Source organism: Alligator mississippiensis, chromosome 6, assembly GCF_030867095.1.
Source record: "Alligator mississippiensis isolate rAllMis1 chromosome 6, rAllMis1, whole genome shotgun sequence".
NCBI lineage: Eukaryota > Metazoa > Chordata > Crocodylia > Alligatoridae > Alligator > Alligator mississippiensis.
Window position 1 is genome coordinate 66,501,068 of NC_081829.1, and position 17,853 is coordinate 66,518,920.

General features: G+C 45.3%; 1 protein-coding gene across 1 annotated transcript in view; it reads left to right on the forward strand.

Moving 5' to 3' along the window:
- Positions 1-2,398: 2,398 nt before the first annotated feature.
- The window catches only part of LOC102560781 (putative lysosomal acid lipase/cholesteryl ester hydrolase), a 28,655-nt gene continuing 13,200 nt past the window's right edge, over positions 2,399-17,853 (forward strand). The window contains exons 1-6 of the mRNA XM_019484179.2: positions 2,399-2,994; positions 4,743-4,805; positions 9,462-9,572; positions 10,744-10,861; positions 14,857-15,055; positions 16,138-16,247. Of these exons, the coding sequence (XP_019339724.2) occupies positions 2,887-2,994; positions 4,743-4,805; positions 9,462-9,572; positions 10,744-10,861; positions 14,857-15,055; positions 16,138-16,247 (709 nt within the window). The 5' untranslated portion in view covers positions 2,399-2,886. The remainder of the gene's footprint in view (positions 2,995-4,742; positions 4,806-9,461; positions 9,573-10,743; positions 10,862-14,856; positions 15,056-16,137; positions 16,248-17,853) is intronic.

The window sequence follows — 17,853 nt, forward strand, 5'->3', positions numbered from 1 at the left end:
AGTAGTTATTCATTGCTGAAACATGGAAATATTTGTTCATAATGTGTAAACAAACCCAGGGCAAGTGTTGCCTTGTAGGGTCAGGCCAACTCAGGATCTCAATATTGTGCTGTTAGACAGGAGGGCATGGTGTACAATTGCACATGCACACACTCAAAAAAAAATCAATTAGGTGCATACACACACTCTAGGTGCATACACCCCCACCAGGCATGCGCACACACACACACACACACGCACTACCAATTAAGGCACATACACATCCAAAATTACCAGCCTACGCAGATGCACATCTATCACCAATTCAAGCACCTACACACACTATACAGACCAAAAGAAATTAGACCAGAATCAATTACCAATACCTGCACACCCAATACACATAAACAGATCACTAATTCATATATCATGCACACAGTGACATACATGTATATTAGTTCACATACATACCACTCACCTACACATATGCACAGGTGAACTCCTAACTTGGGTGTTGTGGTGTGTATGTATGTGCTTGGTGTACTTGGGATACCTGGGGGAAGGTTAAGGTAAGAGAGAGAGAATGAAAGTGTAGGGGGTGAAAGTTGCCAGGACTGGGATTAGTACCAGTAGACTAGAAAGAATGCTGGGCTGAGGAGCTGAGGCTTGGGGTTACTTCAGGTTACTGGTGGTGGAGACTGAGATGAAAGTTGCCGGTGCCCAGATTAGAACCAGCAGACTGGAGGGAAGTTGGGGTAACTTAAAGTTAATTGGTGTTAATTGAAAGCAGAAAGCTGGCAGAGCAAAGGAGCAATGCTGGGGGAGAAGCCCGGAGGTTGGAGCCAGAGCAAGGAGGCTTCAGGGGAACTGAGAGGTATGTGGGGAAGAGGAAAACTGGAAGTGGGTCTGAGAGCCTGCAGAAAGCAACAGGGCTGAGAGCCTGCAGAAGGGGAACAGAGAGGAGGCAAAAAGTGGCAGGAACAGGGCTGAGAGCCTGCAGAAAGCAACAGGGCTGAGAGCCAAGAGAGAGAGAGACAGAGACCGGAATTTGAAATAGGGAAGGGACCGGGGCTCAGTAAAATACATCCCAACTTGGGTTTACAAATGATAGTAATTTTATTGAACAGGGGAGATGGTGACACGATACTTTATTGGTTCTTTTGTGTGCATGCACACACAATGGCAGCAGGGGTTAAAGAGGCTTGGTGCAGAGGCTGAAGTCCGGGAGGAGAGAGAGAGAGAGAGAGATTCCAAATTGGAGGAAGAACTATGCAGGTGATATCTACCTATCCCAGGCTGAAAGTGGGTCCTTGATGGCCAGCCAGGGTCTCTTTCAGCTCAGTGTTTTCCAGGGCAGGGTCGCTGGCAAGGCCTCTGGGGTGGATAGGCAGTGTGACGTGGAGCTGGTCTGGTCCAGATGGAGAGGGCATCCCAAGGAGTCAGTCTTCACTACCCCTTTTTTATGGGGCAGACTACCTCTGATCTCCTATGGGAAAGGCCTGTCCAGGCAAGGTCAGTCCTGTTCCAGAGGGCTCCAGGTGTTCTTACTGAGCATGTGCAGCCTCGGCACAATGGTGAGTTGCCTCATCTTTTGTTTCTTTGAATGCTGAGGGTGGTTGCAAGGGCTGGGTCCTTGGTCCAGGTATTGGTGTTCATGGTTCAGTCATTCAGAGGGAGCTACTTTTAGACCTACTGCCATAGTCTCTCAAGCACCCTCATTCATCCCCATTCATTCAGGAACCAAGTTACATAGGAGGGGTAGTATGAGTCATGGGTTACACAACCAGGCAAGGGGATAAGATGGAGGCTTGACATGACTTACGCTAACTTACATATATAGGCCTAAAACAGTAATCACGCAATATAAAGGCAGTAAAAAAAAAAACAACACAAACATAATAATTATCACTTATAAAACAGTGGATATCTATATCAAAATAGCAGGGCATTTATTTGCAAAGAGGGAGATAAAAATAAAACTTACTACCTAAAATAAAAATGTTAAAGCTTATCCTACATCTTAGCTTACTTATACTTATCTATAGGGAATAAGAGGGAGGCACAAAGTCAGGAATGGTTGGGGAAGGGGAGGGAATGCATTTTAAAAGAAAAAAAGAAAGAATAACTGGGCCTTTTGCCACACAAGGAAAATCACAGAAAAAAACATCTGTTTGAGAGACTCCAGGCTCTCAGAGCTGTAGAGCATAAAAAATTACTCCTTGTCCTCTCTGCTGTCTGCCCCTCTGACATGCCTGAGCTCCTGTTTCTTTGAGAGAGACTGCAACAGAAATGGTCCCAAGCTGCTGAACAAGGACTAGCTGTGGGAGGGAAGGTAGCAAGGGAACAGCTGCAGACTAAGTGCAGCAAGCTGCACACCTGTAGCTGGTCAGGAGAGCACCTGACAGAGGAGCTGTAAACCTGGGTTCCTGAGGCAGAGGAGCAAGGCATTCACGAATTTTATGTGAAGAAGAGGTCCTACTAGTGCAGACAGGCAGAGGGGTGGAAGCTGTGGGTCAGAGCAGGGTACCCCAGGGGCTCAGAGAAGGCCAAGTAGTGGGGAAGAGGCTTGTGTGTAACCTGAAGGAAGCCTTGTATGTTTTATTTAAAGCAATGGGCTTGTATAGTTTGCTGGAGGGAAGGACAGGGGGACACACAGGAAAGCCTGGGAGGTGCTTTAGATCCTGAGCCCTATCCAGGGCAGGCTCCAGGCTGAGAGAGCTAGGGCCTGAGCCTCAACAGTGAGAAAGGGACAGGGCTAAGCTGGTCCAAGATGAGCTCTGGTTTGCCTTTTGGATAGATTCTGTGGGAACCAGAGGACAGTTTAACTCTCTCTCACTGAAGGTGTTTGTGTTTCTGTACAAATTATGCATAGCTTTTGAGAGATCACAGTCAGTATTTCATTTATGGATGTTTTCCCAGGAGAGGTGCAGGAGCAGGTTTCAGTCTTGGTTTAACTGCTTTGCAACTGAATGTTTCAATTACAGTAGAGAAGAGAAACTGCTGATGAAACTTTTGGTGAGGGTGTGTTGTCTTTTTCAGCAGAAGAGAAAAGATAATTAGCTTAACAAACTTGCTCTGTACTTACTGGAGACTGCTTGTTTGCACTTGAATCTCAGTGAATGCTTGGAGTTACCTCAGAGTGGTGTGTCCTTGCAGATATGGATAAAATAGGAATAATGTCTTTCTTCCTTTCATCTTTCTGGGCTCCAGAAGTCTGATCGTAAATGTAGCCCTGGCTATCTAGAAAGGTCACGCTGTCCTGCATAGTCTCAAACTTTGCAGGGGATGATTTAAGTCAGGAGTGTCAAACATATAGACTGTAGGATACATCTGGGCCATAGAGCCCCATGACCTGGCCCATAGGTCTTGGACCAACTGCTCAAAGTTGGGCTGGCATGTAGGCTAGACTACACACCATAGACAATGACCATGGCACAGTATGTTGGTATAGGGCCTGTACTGCATGCAGCACCCTCACCAGACTGGCCCTGTGTGCTGGTTCTGGAACTGGTCCAGATTGGGCTATGCCAGAGCTAGTGCACAGGGTTGGTCTGGTAGGGCATATGTCATCCCTGCTCTAGATGTGGTGCACAGGGTCAGCACAAGGGTCATGCTGCACAGGCCACCTGGCCAGACTGGTTCTGGGTACTGACTCAGGTGCTCAAAGACATCCTGGGGCCCAGTCTGGACCATCACCAGACCCAGCTTGTAGCATTGGCGTGCATGCAGCATATGCCCTTTGCAGGCCCCAGGCTGAGTAGGCCCTGGTGTGGGGCTGATGTATGCTTGAGGACAGACTGGCCATGCATGCTGCGTGTGGTGCCCAGGGCACACGCCTTCAGTGCCCTGCCATACCAGCCCTGCACGCTAGCTCTGGTGCAGCCTAACATGGCCTACAGGCTGGCTCAGCAACCCTTATGTAGTCCTAGGGCTAGATGACTTGCACACTCTCAATTATAGGTGATCCAATTAAGCATCAAATAAAGATCTGTATTGAGGTCAGTGGAGTGAGGACTGAACAGAGTATTGGTGATCTGAGGCTTGTTGGTTGAAGGAGACTCAGTCTTGTTCTCTTAAGGGACAAAGATGTGGAGCAGACCGTGAAAGGAGCAGCTCTTGGGAGAACCTCACTTACCTTCAAAGCGGGGCAGGGGTTGTCTCTCTTCATGAATCTGTGACTTCAAGAATAATTCTGATACTGAGAAATGTTTAGCATGGCAAAAGCATGTGTTGAAACAAAAGTTAGTAGTTACTGGAAATGCTAGCTAACAATATGATTCCTATTGCATCCAAATGCCTACTGCAAAATACAACTGAGATGGTGTTTGCAAGAAGGTGATGATGATGATCAAAAAAATCTTGGACAAAAAAAATGCAGTGAGCTGGCAAAGAATTGGGTGGATTCCCTCAGCCCCAAATTGCAGCCTCTTAACAGCTTGTTTGTTTGAATGTGTATTGGTGTGCACTACTGTAGTATCATCATTTCAACCCACTTAATTTAAATTATGAAATAATTTTTTTGCCCTGTGGGCTACAGCTTGAGATGGGTGTTCCTAATAGTGCACTAAGTCTGAAACAATACAATTGCACATGCTCAGGAACTAGCAGAGAGAGAGAAAGTGAATGAAAGAGTTTGTAGGACAGATTCAAAACTGCTGCTCATTAGGGAGGGAGGGAGAGGAAGGGGAACAATTATTGTTTCTTTTCATTTCTTTAAGCAAATGGCAGTCCTATTTATTTCATTTCTTTTCTTTTAACGCTAGGAATACCAGCACTGCTCCCCTTGGAAGATCGGTACTGCATCTGGGTGCCACGGAAAGACTTCGGTGAGAAAGATCTTCTCTTTGCCTTTGTTATTCAAGACTGGCACGTTGATATTTCCTGGGGCAGGATGAGGGATTAATCTCTTCCCAGTGGTTTTCACCATGCAAAACCAATTTGTATGTAATGATGCAGGTCCATACATGGCAGAATTGGTGTTGTCTGCCAGGGAATAAATCTTTATTGAATGGGGCTTTTTGTCCCTCTTTTTGGTTAGAGGATAGCTTTGCTTAGGGTCAGAATTTTCCTCCTCTTTTTCTATTTTAAATAAAGATATCATCAAAAAAGGATCCAAAAAATCTGTAATTTCAGTAAGTGAAATGCAGGTTAAAACATTTCTTGCTATCAAAACTGCCTGGTCAAGGAGGGAGTTTGCATCTAAGCTTGCATCTCTCATTCATGCCACCAAGGTACTTTGAACTGTTTTAGCAGGTCTCTCGATTTACCTTAATCCTTCTTTTTTGGATTAAGTATTATGTTTCACCTTTCAGACGGAGCCTCCTCACAGGGGTTGTACAAAGTTGTGGTCAGTGTGCTGAGATTTTGAGATGCTGGACCATAGTTTAAGGACTCCCCTTAAGGGCATTGAGCATGGGGTGGCTGAAAAATAAAAGGAGCTATAGAGGCATTGGAAACAAAGATGCTTGTTAGGGAGCCCAGACAGTGTATCATGTAAGATTTTTTTTTAGTTGTATAGTTTAAACTAAGGATATGTTCCTTGGGGAAATAATGTTCCTTCAGATACAGCTCACATGGTAGATCTGGATTATTTAATTAAAAATAACAGATGGGCAATCAAGGACTCCAGGTAGGAAATGTCAGACTTCAGGTTGCCTATACAGCTTGTAACAGCTCCCTCATTTATATATCTTGGTGTGAAGTGTTCAACTATGTGTTGATTTCCCCCCCACCCCTTTTGCTCAGAAAGAAATATGGTTTATGGAACACACGCAGTATTTTCCCTTATATCACTCTCAAAAATGCCAGTCTCCTTACAGAGAAGACTGGTTTGCAAAATTTAAGATGAGGCAGACTCACTTCAGGGTTAATTTTAGTTTGAACCAAGTTGGTCAAGCGTCAGCACTTGGCTACAGTCACTGCATAGTCTACCTGTTGTAAGGGAGTAATTTCCATTGCTGTTCTCAAAGTGTCCAGTGCTCTGCATCTGTTTAAAACCTCAAAGAGCATTCTTGCTAGGGAGGCAGCTCCTGAATTTCTCATTTCCCTGGCGTGGGTAGTCTCAAATGGAGATATGAGGTGGCTGAACAATTGAAGGGTTTAAGTTTGGGAGACCTTTTTCCAAACTGGTTCTGCTTAGGTCTTATTTTATTATTTGTAACTTCCTAGGGGTTTGACAAAGATTAAGACAAATGAAATATTCCTTCAGATACAGCTCACGTGGTAGGTCTGGATTATTTCATTAAATACAATATAGGCGGGCAGTTGAGGACTCCAGTTAGGAAATGTCAGACTTCAGCCTGCTGGTGCAGCTCTTAACGGCCCCCTCGTGCATATGCCTTGGCATGGGGTGTTCAGTTATGTGTTGATTTATCCCTTCCACCCTTCCCCTCTGCTCAAAAAGAAATATAGTTTATGGAACAAACAAATCTTTCCCTTTATCTCACTCTCAAAATGCTATTCTTTTTAAAGAGAAACTGGTTTGGAACATTGAAGATAAGGCAACCCCACTGCAGGGTTAGTTTGTGTTTGAACAAAGTTTGTCAACAGTCAGCACTTGGCTATAGGCACTGCCTGGTCTAACTGTTATATGGACGTAATTTCCATTGTTGTTCTCAAAAAGCTTCCAGTGGCTCTGAATCTGATCAAAACCTCAAAGAGAATTCTTGCTAGGGAAGCAGCTCTAGAAATTCTCATTTTCCTGGCCTGATCTGGGTCATCTCAAATGGAGATGTGAGCAACTGAAAGTTGAAGTTAGGGAGACCTTTGCCCAAATTGTTCCTGCTTAGATCTAATTTTTTTTATTCATAGCTTTCTAATGGTTTGGCAAAGAATCTCCATTTTTCTCCTTTCCCAATTTAAAATGTTAAGTTCATGAGAATGTAAGAACTGGCATTTAGTGGTTTAATATGAATGTAATGTGTAACAGGAACCAGGGGGCAGTTTGTAGAGCTGTGCTGACTCTTAATTTGGACTTCAACTTACAGAAATGCCCAGAAACTTAGGGGCTAGGGAAAAAGGGAGAGGAAGCTTGAGGTTGGAGTAAGGGGAAGACAGAGCAGTTTCAGCCCTACCCAGCAGGGTGCACAGTAGGGGCATGCGAAATGGGCCCTAATCAATTCAGATTCAGCCCAAATCGGGGGGCAGTGATTTGATTCATTGATTCGGATCACTGTCCCTGATTCAATTCGGCCGAATCTGACTCTGAACATCCAAAGCTGATTCGGAGGATCAGCGATTCAGACATAGACACAGCTTTAAAAGTTTTTTCTACGTACCTTGAGGTACCAGGCATGGCTCATGATTGCTGTGATGTTGGGGCACGTGGAGCGTCCCACAGGAGTGCAGCGGAGCAGGGTGCTCAGTGGTGCGCTCAGTGGTGAACCCGGAAGTGGACCAGAAATACTTCTGATCCACTTCCGGGTCTGCCGGGGAGCGCACTGCCCCTCCTTTCCCCCTCCCCCCACCCGACGCCTCCCTCGCTCAGCGATAAGCCGCAGGGGGACCCTGGATGCCCCCCTCAGATCCAGGAGGCACCAGTCACTGAGCTGGGGGCACTCAGGGGGCCCCCCCCAGCATGCTGTGTGGCAGACCCAGAAGTGGAACAGAAGTGCTTCTGGTCCACTTCTGGGTCTGCTGCCGAGTGCTCTGGGGAACGCCATGTGCTTCTGTGGGATGCCCCATGTGCCCCAGCATCATAGCACTCACGAGCCCCTGCTACCTAGAGGTATGTAGAAAAAATTTAAAACTGCCTCTATGTCCGAAGCACCCAATCTTTCTGAATCGATTTGGAGGGGTCCGATTCAAGTCCGAGAGATTAAAGGGTCCTCTGATTCGATTTGGATTTGGAGATTCAGTCACCGAATTGGGCTGAATCTCTGCCGAGTCAAATCGGGGCCCAAAGCTTCGCACACCCCTAGTGCACATTGGAGTTGGAGATCTCACTGGCATAAAAGGATTGTGAAGTGAAAGAGCTTGACTCAGACGTGGGGCAGCTGCTGGCTGCTGTTTGAATACTTTAGGGACTAAAGTAGGGTTACCATACATCCGGATTTTCCTGGATATGTCCTCTTTTTAGCTCCTCCAATCTCAATCTGGGATTTTTTTTTTTTAAATATGATTGAATGCCTGGGCTTTTGGTCAGCTCAGCTTTTTTCAGTTTTTCCCAGCACTTCTGAGCTTGCCCTAGCAAAATGCTGCTTGGGGCTGAGGGCAGGGTGATCGGAGGCAGGGTGCACATACATGTGGCTGATATGTAACCAGGCAGCAGGTGGGAAGCATCCCAGCAGCTAGATACAGCTAAGTCTGTGTGGGGCAGGGGTTGAAGGGCCAAGGCTTGGGGACTGTCCTGGGGGAAGTGTATGTTGGGGGGAGAGGGGGCAGGGGTGCCTGCTGGCACTGGGGAAAGCTGTCCCAGTACCAGCAGGGCCCTATGAGCCACAAAGACACTAGCCTTAAGAACCCTTGCCAGCCCTGTCTGTCCTCCAGTTTTCTCCCAGTAGCAGAGTGAGGGTTCCCTGTTACAGGCTCTCAGCTGCATTCCTGTCAGACTTGGAGCCTCACATTTTCCTAAAGACACCTCTGTGCTGAGATTCCTCACTGTTCTGCTTCAGAGCAATTCTTTTCCATGTTTCAGAATTTCTGACTTGATGGGAATTATAGGATCTGATTTTCATTTAAGATAGTATGAACTTTCTGGGGTATAATGTGAAATATAAGTTTATTCTGACTTCTCACGTATGCAAAGGGTATGGAACATAAATAGTTTACAAGTATGAGCTGTTATTGCTCAAGTTTAAATAGAAATTGAGAGAACTCTACTTTGAGAGGGTTTGTGATGAGAGGATATTTTACATTGGCCTGAATCGATTTCATTTCTTGCTAATGCCTGGCCTTCATTGTTTAACTTCCCATTGGGAAATCTATTCTCCAAATTTCTTTTTTTGTTTGTCTCTTCACCCCTCCATATGATCAACATGTTATAGACTGCAAAATCCAGAAATGGGTGCACAGATTTTTCTGGCTTCCCAATATCCTCCTGTTCATACATCAAGTGTTCTATTAGTCACATTGTTGCATGTGATGTTCACAATCAGTTAATTGTAGATGTCTGCTCCTTTGCAGGTTCTCTGCTTTATAGAATACAGTCTCCTTTCCAGTAAATAACTCACAATTTTAGGAACACAGAATTGAGGTTATGTCCCATTTTATTGTGCAACGTAAGAGTTGCTAGTATGCTATAAATCCACAGGTGATTTCTTTGTTTAGCAGCATTTTAAATAGCCCTCCCACCCCATGGTACTGCTGAACTGTTGCCCACTGTTAATGTAAAGTTAGATTACAGCAAGCATGGTACTAGTTTCTCAAGTTTTGTTGTGGCGATCATTTAAAAAAATAATCACAATATACATTCCCTTACATAAAATGAAGTCTGTGTTTAATATTAATAACACTATCTTTTACCAAGTACACTTATTTTACAGAGAATGGAGATGTGGCTGTTTGTTGTAGCGCTATGTCTGACGCAAGGATCTGGCAGTTCCAAAGTTAACGAAGGAAAATGTCACGTGAATCCTGAACAGTTTATGACTATTGTAAGTTGATTTCACTGCCAACTGTGTAATATGACTGAGCAAAGAATGAATCTATGCCATTGAGAAAAGTCTTATCAGTTTGTCACTGAAAGAAGTGGGAGATTAGTGTAAGAACCACTACAGAAAAAGTAGCATCTATATATTCAGCCTTTTCAGTCTTTTTATCCTTTATCCTGATGAGTTGTCAAGGATAGTAGGTGTCCTCAGCCTAATAATAGAAAATCTATTATGTGATTAATTATTTGATGCTGCAGTGTGCTAAACCTAATGAAACTTGAGATGAGTCACTGGATTCTTGTATGGAGTTCTAAAAAGATGTTGAGCAATATTTTGCTTCTCAGTTTTGCTTCTTGGCTCTCAGTGACTGGATTCTTTACGGAGGCATATCTGGGCAGTTCCACCCCCAAGGCAGCCAGGATGTATGCAGAGGCCAGCACATAATACCATCTTATCAAGTGCAGTGGCACGTATTGCACTGAGGCAGCAGTTATTTTGCACCACTCTGCAGAGACAGAACCAGGGTTGCTCCAGTTGCTCCCCACTTAGTTATGTTACTTCCTTTTAAGTGTTCTAAAGCAGACTATTTTCAGGATGCCTCCCAGTCATGATACTGGATCTGAGGTTGTCGACCTTTTGGAAAAAGTTTGAAAGGTCAGTATTTATGACCCAGACTTGTTTCTATTTCATCAGTGTAACAAATTTAATATTTGTATTCCAAGTTCCTTATTCACAATTTTATCCAGAATTGACATTTTCTTGTCACTGACTATTGTTTCTACATGGAAAAGGAAACTCTATTAACTCTTTAAAAGGCATGGTGACTTTTTTACTTATGGTCCCATAATATTTCATCACTATATTGAGATTTGGATTAGTGAAAAGAAAATGTTGAAATTTGTGCATGTTTGGTGTGAAGTATGTTCAAAGCATGGAAAACACAGCCAATTCCTGAACTTCTGATTTCTACAAGCTATGTAAGATCTCAAGCTGTATAGATTCTCAGAGAAGTTTTGCATGTTTTTCTGGTTTTGGCCAGGAGAACAAATTAGTTCCAGAAACAAATTCACATTGCTTTGGGTCTTTATTTCATGTCCTATCTGAAATCTGAGAAGGACTGGAGCTTATAACGATATAAACAAGACACTTGGGCAATTCCTGATTTATTTTATAGAGTGAGATGATCAGTTCCAAAGGATACCCCAATGAGGACTACGAAGTTCTGACAGATGATGGCTATTACCTTGGCCTGAACAGAATCCCTCATGGTAGAGAGAATCCGGAGAGCACAGGTTGTTCTATTTTGTTTGACAATAATATGCAAAATGAAATAATAGTCTTGCTCTTAACCCAGAGACAATCAGCTGTTAAAGCAAATACTTAAACTCCAAATATGGTTTCTAAGCCTAAATAGGAAATAAAAATAGTAATCCTTATGTCTCCATGTATTTCCAAACTTGTTTCTAAACAATAAATTGGCTTAGTATTTAAAAACAAAACAAACAAAAAAAAAGGTGCACCATTGATTTAAAGATTTTTTTTGTTTGTTTTGAGCTGTTACTGGTGGCCAATTAATAATGAGCCATATTGGCCGATATGCAGCCCACAAGCCTGGAGACCAGCCTCTGGCTGGTTAATCTGTTGTGGGGAAGGGGCTGGGGGAGGGAAGGGGCATGGCGGGGTGCAGATTGAGGTCTCTGCTTTGAGGGAGGGAGGGAGTGGGGCTGGGGCAGGGACAGTACTGAACAGCTGGGGCAAATGTGGGACAGAGCTGCGCGGCTTGTCTAGGGGGTGGGGGGTGTATCCCACTTCTACACACACTCCTGGGACACCATGGGGGATATGTGCCCCCCCCCCCCCCGGATCAGTGTGCAGGGTGAAGATGGCCTGGGGCCAAGGGCAGTGCCAGACTCTTCTCAATGGGGGGGTTGGGTTGGGGCTGCGCTTGGGGTGGGTACTGGTGGAGCTGGGGTGGGTGGGCTATAGCCACTCCAGAATTTTCCATAGATCTCCCATTGTCCCCCTTCCAGCACCAGTGCTGCCTGCCCCGAGCACAGCCCCCCTCTCCACTGTGAAGAGCCCAGTGCTGGCCCCAGCCTGCAGTGGCAGCCTGCCCTCACCCCATGCACAGATCCAGGAAGCACATGACTCCCATGGTTCCCCTGAAAGTGTGCAAAGCAGTGGAATCTGCCGCTCCCTCTTCCCATCCCCTCTGGGCGAGCCACTCATGGCTCAGTCCTGTGCCTTACCTTGCCCTGCCTGGGCAGTGCCAGCCCCAGCCCCACTCCCTCCCTGTGGGGCCCCCAATCTGCGCCCCCCCATGCCCCTTCCCTCCCCAGCCCCCAACAGACTTGCCAGCCAGATGCTGCTCTCCAAGCTGCCACAGACAGCAGCAAGGGAGGTTTATTGACAACATTATCAGCCACATGAACCAAAAAAAGCTGGTTGCTGATAATGTCAATTTTCCTTTTATCGGTACCAATACAATATGGACCGATGTATTAGTGCATCTCTAAAAAAAAAAGATATTTTTTTTTTTTTTTTTTTTGTGGCATCAGTGTGTGGAATGTGTGATGGTCTAGGTCTATGTGCTTGGATTGAGCCCAACAGAGAATTTGACTGTTCTCCCCTTGAACAGTCAAATAGCCCCTTGCACTATATGAGTGCTTTTGGCTAGAAAATGATATTTAGAGATTTGATTTTATGAATTGGCTTGTAGATAAAGTAGATATTGCATTAGAACAATAGTCCAAGGGAATGGCAAGGGTTAATTGGTTTTTAAAATACTGTTTGTGACAAAGTTTCCCAGCCTTCAAGGCAGACATCATGTCTGAGGCCAATGCATACACAGGCTGGGAAACTGAAGACCTAGTGTACCCCACTGTTTCAGAACATGATGGGCTTGCCACATTGGAGGCAGGTCACAGTGACCAGTGGCAGAGCCCCTGGGATTTCAGGTTTTGGTGGGCAGACCAAATTAAGAGGCTGGGGCATGACTAAATTTAAGGTGTGTTCATGTGATCGGTTCAGGGAACAAAGGAATACACTGACAGGATTGAACGTGGACAGTATGACAATCACAGGGAGACCCGTCAATGATGTTAGAAAATGCAGAGTCATGAGGAGGGGAAAGGGATACAAAAAGAGGGATTTCAGAACAGCAAAGGGTCCCTGAGGGGGGAACCTGAGGCCACCATGGACAGGGGGCATACCACCAGCCTGTGTCACCCACCCCGCTAGGGGGTGGGGCTGGGTCTCAGCCTTTGACCTGCAGGTGCTAACTTCTGACATTCAAGAAAGAACCACACAGAGGTGGATTAAGGTGTACTGGGGCCCTGGGCAAACACAAAATCGGAGGCCCCCTCCCCACATGGGAGCCGGGATACAAGCGGGGGTGGGGAGGGGCCCCTACCCCTCCTAGTGCTGGTGGGGGAGGCTGGTTGGACCCTGCTGGGCTGGGGTGGGTACAGACACATGTGAGCACCCTCTATTCTCACTCAGACACAAATGCACTCTCCCTGCCATGAACAGACATACACAGACAGATGCATAGATATGTACGCGCACACATACACATACACTTTTCTCTCACAGTATCTTCCTCCTCCCCCACTCTCAATCACATGGAGCCAGCCTCCCCACCCCACCCCCATCCCATTGCAAGCTGTGTGTGGCTCAGTCTAGCTCCCTGCCCGTTCTCTATTAAACTTACCTGCAGGAAGCTGCTGCCTGGCTGCCCTGTGCAGCCACACAGATGTAGAAGGGCAGGCTGGGCTGGGCTAGGCCAGGATTGCTGTGCCATGTCTCTGCAGGAGAGCAGCAGGACTGGGAGGGGTGGCTGTGGGGGGGCTAAGATAAATTTTAGGGGGCTATAGCCCCCAAGGCCCTCCCAGTGCTGCTGCCTGCAAAGGCATTGTGCAGCATAGCACTTGTGGCCCAGCCCTGACCACCCCCAAACCCAACCAGGTGGGGTGTTGCTCTCCTGGCCCAGCGTGGCCCCCTCCCCCCTCAAGGTGCAGTGCCACTTGGCCTGCCCCCCTCCCTTCACCTACCCCAGGTGCAGCATGGCTCTCCCAGACTGGCACCAGCCCTGTCCCCCCCACCCCATTGGTGGAGGGACCCTGCTTTCAGCTCCCAGGTAACCAAATGAAAAAACTGCAGTTTTAAGCTTGGCACTGTTTTTGTCTCCCTTCTAGGAGACAAAAAGGGGCACTGAGTTTAAAACTATGGCTTTTACTTCCCTGTTGATGAGAATCCTAGGGCCCTGAACTGGTAGAGGCCTCTGGGCTTGTGCCCAGCTGGCCCATCCATTAATCTGTCTATGAAGCCACAGGGTAAAGCTCAGGTACTGACCGGATGTACCTTCCCTCTGTGACAGCCCTAGGACTAATAGATAAAGAATTGGGGGGGTGGTGAGGGGTATATTTTGTTTGTGTTACCTGCATTATTCTTATCTGGTATCACTGTGCATCAATAATATTTGCCTATAATTGAATGGAAGAAATTGTGGTCAGTGTGATGGTTTGGGTCTGCCTGAAAGGAGTTATGTGGGTCATAAATCCAGTGCCAATAAGTGCAAGAGAGAGTTGGAAGGCAGTAAGGTGAAAGTGCTGTGTACTGTTGTCAGTCATCAGACTGACCCCTGATTCTGCAAAAATGTATGAAGGTCCTTGGTGACTAACTGTAATGTGTAGAGTTGAACATATGCCTGGGGCCTTCATATGAGCTTGTAAGCTTTGGTGCCCATAGAAAAGGGGACAAATACTGTTTTAGGCTTCAGGTGTGCCAGTTCATTACCTTATGGAATAGAATAAGTGCTCTGAAGGACCCTTAAGGTTGCTTTACAAGTATGTGATCAAAATGTTTACCACTTAGAGACATATAAGAGATGGGGCTGGAGGGACTCACCTATGAGTAGAGACTAAAGTTAAACATGAGTACATTTCTGGTTGAATGCGACTAAAACTAGGAATGCCCAATGTGATCCTACAAAGTTCTGTTGATAAAGGAGGAATGGATTGTGTCCAGTCATTTCTCTCCCAAGAATTTTCACCAGTTCCTCTGTCAAATCATTTCTGTCTTCTTGGAAGCCAATCATAATTTATATTCATCTTTAAATATTATCTTGAAAAGGTGATGCCAGCACTTGCTGTAATTCTAATTCAGTTCAGAACTACTCTGCTCCAGAAAATTTAAATAAAATGTTCCCTTGCAGAAGGGAAGGAATCAGGTTATGATTATACTGTTGGGAGTGTGATTTTTGTCTGATCATTTGTTTCTTTTTCAGGTCCTAGGCCTGCTGTGTTGTTGCAGCATGGCTTGGTTTTAGATGGTAGCAGTTGGGTTGCTAATCTTCCTCATAACAGCCTGGGCTTCATGCTAGCAGATGCTGGCTATGATGTTTGGCTGGGAAACAGCAGAGGCAACAGCTGGTCTCGAAGGCACCAGAATCTTTCTGTTGATCACGAGGCATTTTGGGATTTCAGGTAGATTTCATGCAGTAAATTGTATAGAAACAACTGATCATGGTAATTTTGTGATTTATTCTAGAGATGCTATTCATGCATCTGTATGGAAACCGGTGATCATTGTCTAAGCAGCCACATCTTTTGGTTTAGTGGAAGCAGGTGTTGGTCCACGATGACTGAGGGGAATTTGCTTTGTGCTGGACTCATACAGCAGTGCTAGGCTACCAGGTCCTGTCTCCCACAAGGAGTGAGTGAAGGAAAGAAACATGCACTATTAGTTCTGATTAAATATTATGGGGAAACTACAAACCAAGGCAGAAGTAGGATAAATTGTGTTTGGAAGAAGCAGCTCTGGATGTGACTCACTCTGTGAAATCCTCTGTATTGCATCCTTTGGTTCTCTTGTTGTGCTGGAGATAGGTAAATAGATTTCCATTTCAAGGGAGCAGGAAATTCTGGTTGCTCAAGGGAGATCCAGTCCTATCCCACCGTTGTATAGGCAGAGGTGAGTATCCTCACCTGGCTTTCACTTGATTTTGCAATGCACCTTTAAATGTACAGGTCTTCAAAGGCTAAGAGTGACAGGCCTGAGGGCTTGAGTATGGAAGATCAGGGTTAGTGAGAGACTGTTTGTTTGGTTTTTTTTCTCTTATAGATAATTGTATTATTTTCCTTTCTAGACTTACAGAAGACACACAGGGTAGAGCTGGTGCTTTGTTACAGAACTAGGTGGAGAGTATTGCTAAGAGTGCCTCTCAGCTATAACTTACATTAGCACAACTAAGTCCTCAGTTTTTAAGGACTAAATCTGCTTGAAATTCAGATTATTCTCCATTACTAGGATATTTGAAGCTCTTTAATAAATTTTAACCTGATCTGACCCCAAAAGCCATGGTATTTACTATCACAAGTCCAAAAATCAGTAAGACATTTGTACTGCTGCATGCAGGGGCAAAGACTGAAACTTCAGGATGGAAGAATTAACTGTTGTACCTATTAACTAACATCTGGCAGACCTGTGATTTTTTTTTTTAAGGATGTTTTCAGTGTAGATGCACAAAACTGTAACTTGAATGCAATTTTGTCCTTTTGTTTTTCAGTTTTCATGAAATGGCCATCTATGATCTTCCCGCCATGATTAACTTTATTCTGCACAAGACTGGACAGGAGAAAATATTTTATGGTGGCCATTCTCAGGGCAGTGTTATAGGTATGTTTCAAGGAAGACTCTGGTTTGGTGAAGGTGAATAGCCTTCACTGGTGAATAAACAGGTTAGGAACTATTTAGAAAAGCTGAATGTGTACAAGTCAATGGGGCCAGATGCAATGCATCTGAGGGTGCTGAAGGAGTTGTCTGATGTGATTGCAGAGCCACTGCCCATTGGCTTTGAAAACTCATGGTTATTGGGGGAGGACCCAGACTATTGGAAATGGGCAAATGTACCACCCATTTTTAAGGATGGGAAGAAGAAAGATCCAGGGAGCTACAAACCAGTCAGCTTCAACTCAGTCCCCAGAAAAATCATAGAGCAGGTCCTCAAGGAACCTATTTCTAAGCACTTGGAGAAATAAGTGCTCAGTAACAGTCAGCATCGATTCACTAAAGGCAAGTCATGCCTGACCAACCTGATTGCCTTCTATGATGAGGCGACTGGCTTTGTGGATGCGGGGAAAGCATTGGATTTAATATACCTTGACTTTAGCAAACCTTTTGATACCATCTTTTGATTCTTGCAAGCAAGCTAAGGAAATATGGGTTGGATGAATGGACTGTATGGTGGATAGAAAGCTAGTTGGATTGTTGGGCACAATGGGTAGTGGTCAATGACTTGAGGTCTATTTGACAGCCGGTATCAAGTGAAATGCTCTAGGGGTCAGTCTTGGGGCTGGTTTTGTTCAATATCTTCATTAATGATCTTAGATAGATAGAATGGAGTGCACCCTCAGCATGTTTATGGATTACACCAAGCTGGGGGAAGTAGTAGATATGCTGAAGGGTAGAGTTAGAATTCAGAGTGACCTAGATAAATTGGAGGACTGGTCCAAACAATATCTCATGAGGTTCAACAAGGACAAGTGCGAAGTCCTGTGCTTAGGACAGGAGAATCCCATGCATCGCTACAGGCTTGGGTTCAAGCAGCTAAGCAGCAGCTCTGCAGAAAAAGACTTGGGGGTTATAGTGGACAATAAGGTAGATATGACTCAACAGTGTGCTTTTGTTGCCAAAAAGGCTAACAGCATTCTGGGCTGCATAAGTAAGAGTGTTGCCAGCAGATATAGGGAAGTAATTATTAGGCCTGTGCAAAGTGGCTAGTATTTGCTTTGGATTCGGACAATTCAGGGGACAGTGATTCAATTTGGTGATTCAGATCACTGTCCCAAATTGATTCAGCTGAATCTGATTCGGAGATTCAGATTCAGACTTTTTCCAGACAAGTGGGAAAAAGTCCAGCAGAGAGCAGTGAAAATGGTTTGTGGGCAGGGGCACATGACTTAGGAAGAAAGGCTGAGGGAACTGGTCTTATTTAGTCTGCAGAAGAGGATGCTGCGGGGGTGGGATTTGGTACCAGCCTTTAACTACCTGGAGGGTGGTTCCAATGAAGTTGGAGCTGGAATATTCTCAGTGGCAGCAGATGACAGAACAAGGAGAAATGGTCTCGAGTTGCAGCAAGAGAAGTTTAGGTTGGATATTAGGAAAAACTCTCACTGGGAGGGATGATCCTGGCTGGAATGATGTGGTTCTGAATATTCCTGCTTTGAGCAGGAGGTTGGACTAGATGACCTCCTGAGGTCCCTTCCAACCTAAATTTCTATGA